The sequence below is a fragment of the Protobothrops mucrosquamatus genome, unplaced genomic scaffold, assembly GCF_001527695.2.
Source record: "Protobothrops mucrosquamatus isolate PMUCROS unplaced genomic scaffold, P.Mucros_1.0 scaffold6276, whole genome shotgun sequence".
NCBI classification, from domain to species: Eukaryota; Metazoa; Chordata; class Lepidosauria; order Squamata; family Viperidae; genus Protobothrops; species Protobothrops mucrosquamatus.
Window position 1 is genome coordinate 7,989 of NW_015392105.1, and position 7,751 is coordinate 15,739.

At 46.9% G+C, this 7,751-nt stretch overlaps 1 protein-coding gene across 1 annotated transcript in view; it reads left to right on the forward strand.

Annotated features, from left to right (window-relative positions):
- The window catches only part of LOC107300157 (max dimerization protein 4-like), a 10,550-nt gene that overhangs the window by 434 nt on the left and 2,365 nt on the right, over positions 1–7,751 (forward strand). The window contains exons 3-4 of the mRNA XM_015829498.1: positions 2,192–2,221; positions 6,404–6,518. Of these exons, the coding sequence (XP_015684984.1) occupies positions 2,192–2,221; positions 6,404–6,518 (145 nt within the window). The remainder of the gene's footprint in view (positions 1–2,191; positions 2,222–6,403; positions 6,519–7,751) is intronic.

A 7,751-nucleotide genomic window follows, 5' to 3' on the forward strand; every position in this document is an offset into this window, starting at 1 on the left:
TTCCCCCCCCCCGAAAGTCAGCCGGGCTTCCGTGGCCCCCCCTCGCTGCTCGCCCGAGGAGGAGCCGCTTCCGTGGCCGAGCCCTGCGGGGAGGGGAGGTCCGTCCCTGAAAGGAAGCGAGCGCGGGGCCGGCCCGGGTGTGGCCCCCGGCCGCTCCTCCTCTCCCCCCGCCTGCCTGCCTGCCTGCCTGGGCGGCCTTGCTCCGGCCGGGACGGGAACGGAGGAAGAGGCGAGCTCGTCCCGCGAAGGCCCGGCTCGCCTTCCTCCTCCTCCTCCTCCTCCCCCGCCCCCCACCAGCAGCCCGGCCGGGGGGGGGGAGGGAGGGGACCGGCCGAAATAGCCGCGCGCCCCCCCCGCCTGGCCGCCCCCGGGGGCCGTTTGGCCCTGGAGCCCAGGCCCCGCTTTCTCCCCCCCTCCTCCCGGCAAGGGGACGGAGGGAGGCAGGGGGGTGGCCTTTGGGGACAGGGGGCCCTGCGAGGCTCGGACAGGCGGCCGTCTGGGGGCAGAGCCTGGGGAGGGAGGGAGGGAGGGAGGGGGACCTGAGCGCTTCCCTTTTTTTATTTTTTATTTTTATTTATTAAATTTATATACCGCCTTATCTCCCTTACGGGACTCAGGGTGGTGAACAGGCGATACTAAAAACCACAATAATAAATAAATAGTTTCTGTGCTAAAATCAAATTAAATAACAGGCCTGTTCTAAAAACACCTTGCGGAAGAGAACAGCCTCTTGGAGCCAAGGGTGCCTGTTGCCGGCCAGTTCCAGGGCCCGGAGGAGGCCCTGCCGAGGCCTGGACTCCAGCCCCGGAGGGGAGAGGGGAAGTGGGGCCAGCCCCACCGGCCAGAGGGAACCACTCCCAGATCCCATCCGAAGAAGCTGGCGGCCCTCTCACGGTGCCCGGCCAGCTCCGTGGGAGCAGAGGGCACTTGGGACCCTGCTGGCCTAGAACCCTGGCCCGATCCAGCTGGTCCACAGCTGGCCCAGCCCGGCCCTGTGTCCCCTGCTGACTGCACCCAATTGAACGTAGGAGTGCCCTAAAGTGGATCTCGTGACCCCCGACTCGGTTCTCAGTCCTGTTTTGATGTCTCTGTTCTGAAAATAGCGACATGGCCTGTTAAAACCAGACATCTCGTGGTGTCTGAAGCCAGATTTTTATCTCCAGCTGCTGTGCGAGTTCTGTTGCAGGTCCCTCCCACTGGTGGGATTCAAATAGGTCAACAACCGGTTCTCTCTGTGGATGCCGCTTCCGGAAGTCCGTTCTGGGCCTGCTGGGCAACAAAAAATGAGCCGCCGGTTCTGCCGAAGGGGTGCGAACCAGGCTGAATCCCACCACTGGTCCCTCCCCAGGGAGATGCATAGCGGGCAAAGGGCAGTATTGGGCATCCCCAATTGAGTCCACTACTAGCATTGCATATCTGGTACCATCTCATCCTAAGAAATGGTTGCCAAATAAGAAAGTGAGCATTTTTTCCCCTCTCTGGCCATGTGACTGAGCCACCAGCCTTTCATGTACAGTGGCTTCTTTGCCTTCAGCTCAGTCTGTTATTTGGTGCTGGCCTATGAAATCACGGCTATTCCCTGCCGGAGGGCACTGGGCCAGGGTTGAACATGTGCGGTATTTTTGCCGTGATACTGTTGGCCCGGTGGTAATTACACTTTTATTCATGGGAATACTTTTTCTCACGTAGATTCCCAAAGGCAAGGATGAGGTAATGTCAGTTTATTCTGAAGGGCCCGTGAGATGGCTTCCTTCCTCAGGATACCGTGATAGTGTCCTAAAAGGTTTGCTGTTTGCTGAACTTGCTTCTACATTTAGCTTAAGTTCTTTAGTCAGGAGGAGGAAAAACATATCTATTAAGGTAATTGTTTTCTGCCATGGTCCAAGTTCATTTAATCTTCAGTTAGTCCTGTGACTTGAGTTTTCTATTACATCCCAACAATCAAATTTCAGTTTGAGATATTACAGAAATTTAATCTGATTCAGAGTTGATCTTAAAACTGTGTTAAACCTGAGAAAAACAAAGAAATGGTGTTCTTTGTGTACTGAGATAAGTGCCTAAATTCTTTAAAAATAGTTCCTATTAGGAACTTTTAAAACAAATGTTTCTATTCGAGTTAATACACAATATTCTAAAGTACTCCGAGTTAATACATAATATTCTAAAGTATCACATTTTCTGTTTTTAATAGGTCCTCACATAATGAATTAGAAAAACATAGGTAAGTAATAACAGAATTGATAGAGGTATTAATATACACAGATGGCAATTCAGACGTGGTATTGATTGATAATTACTCATTTGCATATTGATAGAATAAAACGAATCTTTTTAATGGAAATCTGAGTTAAATTTATGCAAATTTTACTCATTTGCATATTTATGCATACCATTTATAGGTGGGTAATTTTATATGTACATATTTCATCAGGAGTTTGCAGCAAATTTGGAAGCTTTTAGGAATTTGTTTTAAAACAACTCTGTGATTTATATTTCGGTTCCAAATAAAATTACATTTAATAAATTCTGATTTCATTTTAAGGAATTGTAACTGCTTATGGACACATGACTTTTCTGGAAATAGGATTAAATGAATTTACGCAATTTTAAAAGAAGCCCACCATTAAGCTAGAAGAGAAAAACGAAAGCAACTTCCCATCCCTAGAAAGTTGAAGAAGAATTGGGTGGTCTGCCGAGATTAACAGTGTAGTACAGTGGTGGCGAACCTATGGCACGGGTGCCAGAGGCGGCACTCAGAGCCCTCTCTGTGGGCACGCGCGCCGTCGCCCCAGTCCTAGGCCTTCAGCTGGGTTTTATAAAACCTTTTCGCTTTAGGCCTCCGCCGCTGTGTGCACACACAAAAAAAAAGGTTCAGTCAGTCAGTTTCAACTTCTCGCGGGGAAAAAAAAGATCTTGCAAAGTTGGAATTGATTGATTGAACTTTTTAGACCCACCCAGTCTGCTGTTACTACTGCAGCCATGCCCACCCAATGGGCCACACCCACCCAATGGGCCACACCCACCCAGCCCCCGACGATGCATAAGTGGGTTTTGGGTGGCAGTTTGGGCACTTGGTCTCTAAAAGGTTCGCCATCACTGGTGTAGTACAACCCCTTGAAAGAGTGGAAAGCAGAGGTGGACATAAGAAACACTCTCTGCGAATGAATATAGCATTTATTTGGGGGGCCTTTTCGTGGCTGCTTTGCAGAGTGCTTTCTGCTGCCTGGGCACCTGAATGTGTAGAGACAGCCTGGAACAGATTTACAAAGCAGCAGCCTTGTAAATCTGGGGAAAGATCTGCCTTTTCTGCCCAAATGCCTCCCTTGAAGAACCTGCAGGCCCTAATTAGCAAAAAGGGGGGTTTCCACATGGCTGCCCTTTTTATGTCGTTTATTCATGTGTTACTTACCATCTTTTGTTGATCGCATTGTATAAATATAGTTTTCACATAGATAAAAAGATCAATAAAAAGCTGAAATTTTGGCTAGCTGCTGCTAAAGACTTGGAGAATTTATTAAAAAAGGAAAACTTATTTTGGCAAAAATAATGAGCTGAATAAGATGCTATAGATTCAGCTCTCAGGCCATGCCACAAAAAGATGTTAGTTTTAATGAATATACGCTAAACTATATTAAAATGGAGGAGTGCAGATTTACCACCAGCTTATCAAGTAACTTAGGAGACTAGTGCCAATGACCTAATAGCCAGCCATCAACACCCCAATCAACATCTAAAGAGCCACACACACAACAGGCACCTTATAAATGCCACACACACAATAGCCCAAAGCCCCCACACTGCCAGGGAGAACTTCCCCCTGGGGATGGGGGCTTTGGCACCAGTCCAAAAGCTCGGAAGACAAAACATCTCGTGGCAGTGAATGACCCAGATTGGATCCTCTATTAAAATTTATTATTATTATTTTTGTTTTGTCATTTTCCTTGTTTTGGAACATTTGTAGTGCTCGTTAGCTGCCCAGCGTCATTTGGCAAGCGGGTGGCAATGTGTATTAATTAAACAAATAAATAAGATATTGCAGAATGTCAGTTTCCAGAGGCTGAGAACATGGATTAAACTCTGTTTTCCAAACACCCCTTGCATGGCTCCGTTTTCAAGTATTGACTGTTTTTTGCCCACGCAGAAATTTTAAAAGGCCTCTTTTTTCTTCTTAGAAGATGCTTGAGGGAAAAGGTTGAAGTAATCCTTGATCCTTTCCTTTAGGCAGATTAGCAGTTACAAATTTCATCACTTACTCTTAATTAGAAGAGGCATAATTAGCTAATGAAGTTATTGAGTAATATGTATATTACAAATCTGAAAGAACTGTTCTAATTTCCGGTCCCACGTTTAAATTTTGTCTTTGGGATTCACCTGGTGAAGAAGCAGACCCCACAGCGTGTATCTGCTTAGCGTAAATCTCCGTGTTATACGTATTTAAAAGAAATGCTGGTAAGGGGAGAGGAGAAGGCCCGTTTCCTCTCCCTCCAGCTCACTCCCATTTCTTTGAATTGGGACTGCATCCCTGGGAATTGCATTCCGCCCTGGTGCTCTGGTGCTCATACCAGGTGTGAATGTAACACGGGCTTGCAACTTTCCAGGGATGCAGGGTAGCTCCAGAGAGAGGACAGCGCCCCCGCCTCCCCCCTCCCAGTCCTGGGAAAATAGATAGCTATTTGGAATCAGATCTGAAGCCCAGCCCTGCACGGCTTCAGGCCCTGGAGACCTGGACTGGGAAGGAAGGTGGGAAAGGGAGAAATAGCCGAGGGAAGATCCGGGAAGCAGCCATCCCTTCCGTGGATACACACTTCAGAGTCATTGGGTCCCACCCTCGCTTCATACACAGGGACGGACTCTCTTAATGACCACTGGGCCTAGATGGGCACCTGCTGTTTTCTGCATCACTGGAAACTAACCAGACTAGTCTCTGGCCTTATACCCAAGGACTTTTATCACATGAGAATTGTTACATCAGTTCACCCCAAGGCTCCAGGATGTACTGGTGAATGTAAAAACCAGGTTTCAGGATCCTATTACTGACTGTTTTTAAATCAGACAAATATATTTGCACTGGAGAAAAAACATACTTCAGTTAGGTGCTTCATTTCGCTTTAACATTAACTGAGTTGAAAGGGCAGGCAGACTTACATGGAAGGAATGGCTTTTTCTGGTTTTCCCAATAACTTGGTCTCGGGCTTTTAAAAGCTCTGATGAGCACATTTGAATGTAGCCAGGAAGGCACCCCTGTTCCCAAGCAGAGCCAGTGGAAGATTTGAGGAGCCCAAGTAATAACTTTTTAGGAGACTGCTGGGAAGATGGGGACCGTATCTCAGCTTTTCTGTTTCCAGCCAATAGGGGTTTTTTTATTTTTTACCAATAAACTCTTTGTTTGCATGCTCCATCTTTTGTTGCAAGTGAGAAAATAAACATGCTGATGGATTCCTGCATTATTTTGCGTTGTTCTAAATGGCAAATTGTTTCTCCTCCCTCCAAACGGAACTCTTTGGGCTTTGGTGAATGAAAAGAGCACTGTGCCCAAAAAAAATCATAGCTCAGTGAAAATACTGATTCAGTCAGTGAGGAAAGAAAATTCCCATTAGGAAAAGGCTGAACACTAAATGAATTAATACAACGTTTATGATAGAATAGTGCCCACATTTCAGTTCACTGTGGCACACCTCAGCTGTCCTTTGTAGATCCTGGAAAGCTGTGGAACAGCTGAGCCAAAACTATCCAAAGACCAGATTTTGACTGGAGATGGAGGGAAGCAAGTAAGAGATCTAATAGGATGCCTAGTTTGGAGGAAAGGTTGGAGATCCCGTTATTTTTATTTTCTGTGCCTCAAAGAGAATATTGCTAAAAGTTAGAAAAACAGAAATAAAAGGAGGAACTTTGTGTATCAGTAATTAAAATTATGGAATGAGTTTCTTGATATTGCTTAGGATGTCGTTCATTTGGGTGCTTTAAGAGCCTGTTGGAAGAAAGAAATAGCGGATCGCTTCCAAGAAAACTGCAGGGATCCCATCACCAGGAATCGTGCTTGGCCCAGGGGTGTCTTTGATTGTCGGCTTGGCCTTCAGTGTCGACAGACCGTATCCTGATACCACACTGTAACAGTGTGGTGTGCTTGGATTGATACACTGTGTTGTGTGGATCTTACTCTGGGCTTATAGTTTTAACATATTTGGTGACTTGAACACGCAAGGTGTGTTCAGGGCCCCTTTAGTGCCCAGTCAGCCTCTGATGCGTCACCTCGGATATTGGAGGAGATCTCTTGCGCGTAGTAGCTGTGAGGCATAAATGCTGGCGAAATATAACTTATTTGCAATTAACATAGTGTGGAAAGTAGGGCAGATTTTGAATGCTAATGACACTAAAGCAAATTTCTAACTTTCGATCGTTCCAGGCGAGCGAAACTACGGCTCTATTTAGAAGAGTTAAAACAGCTGGTCCCTTTAGGAGCCGAGAGCACGAGGCACACCACCCTCAGCCTGCTGAAAAGAGCCAAGGTACACATCAAGGTAAATCAGAAAGAGGCCTAAATCATTGTGGGAAACACCTGCTTTATAGCCTTTGGGAGGGACCCGGTCCGCTGGAGCCGCCCGCTACTCAGAGTACTGTGAAATGCTGGTAGGATCACCTTTTTACACACCCTTTTTGTGTCCAGGGCAGAGGCTGGATAGGGCCTCGCAGGAGAGTATATAAGAAGAGGTTTTAACTCCAGCCTTGACTACTGGTCTCCTTTGTTTCTTCTGATCGTTTCAGACTTTGGCTCAAATTATAATTTTTTTCCAACTTCGAAAAATGTTGCTGAAATAGCTCGGGAATTGCACGATCTCATTTATAAGCCGGTCTTGAAGTTTTTTTTTAAAAACTTCTCAGTTCCCCCAAATTCTCCGGAGACTTTATGCTACGGCTGCCCATACCCTTCAGGAACGGGCAAAGCGTTGCCCTGCCACCACAAAAGCCGAGGCTTGTGCCGTTGGGGCCCCAAACACACCCAAGTAAGTCTCACAAAAGAAGCCCTCTGGGGCCGCCCTGTGCTTCACCGCCTAGGGCAGGGGTAGGCAACCTTGGCTCTTTTGTGCTGGCTCAGGAATTCTGGGAGTTGAAGTCCACGAGTCACAAAAGAGCCAAGGTTGCCTACCCCTGCCCTAGGGGCTATCAGTGCAGCGTGCGCCCACAACTTGGAGTATATAAAATGGGAAGAAGTTACATTTTAAAATATATACGTTCTTGCTTTCCTTAGCCACAAATGAACAGGGAGACTTCTAGATAATGGCTTTGATATCTAGGAAACAAAAGCATCTCCCCCCCCCCTTTTGTTTTTTGTTTTTGCTTAACGTAACATGCCTGCCAGATCACTGTGGCTTATTTCAAGTGGTTTTAAAAACCCTTGATTTACAGCTAGAGGTGGACTCAGCCCGCGAATTACCTGCCCTTGTCTGAATTACATGTAACCAGACCTCCAGTGCAGAACATCTACAGGAGGGCCTGATACTCCCATAGAGAAGAATTGGCAGGAAGAGTCGAAGACTCCCTGGAGTCCAAAGTTATGTTTACCTTAGTGGGGACGGAGGTGAGGCCAAAGGTAGCTGAAAGAGAGAGGATTAAGGGCTCATGTTTCACCTGGTTCTCCTCCGGCGCAAATGGATTTACGTGGACGTTGCAGCAGAGGCTGCGCAGGCCTCGGACGCCCCTGCGCCATTCGGAAACACCCATTTTAACTAACAGGAAAAGGGTTCTGAGTTACA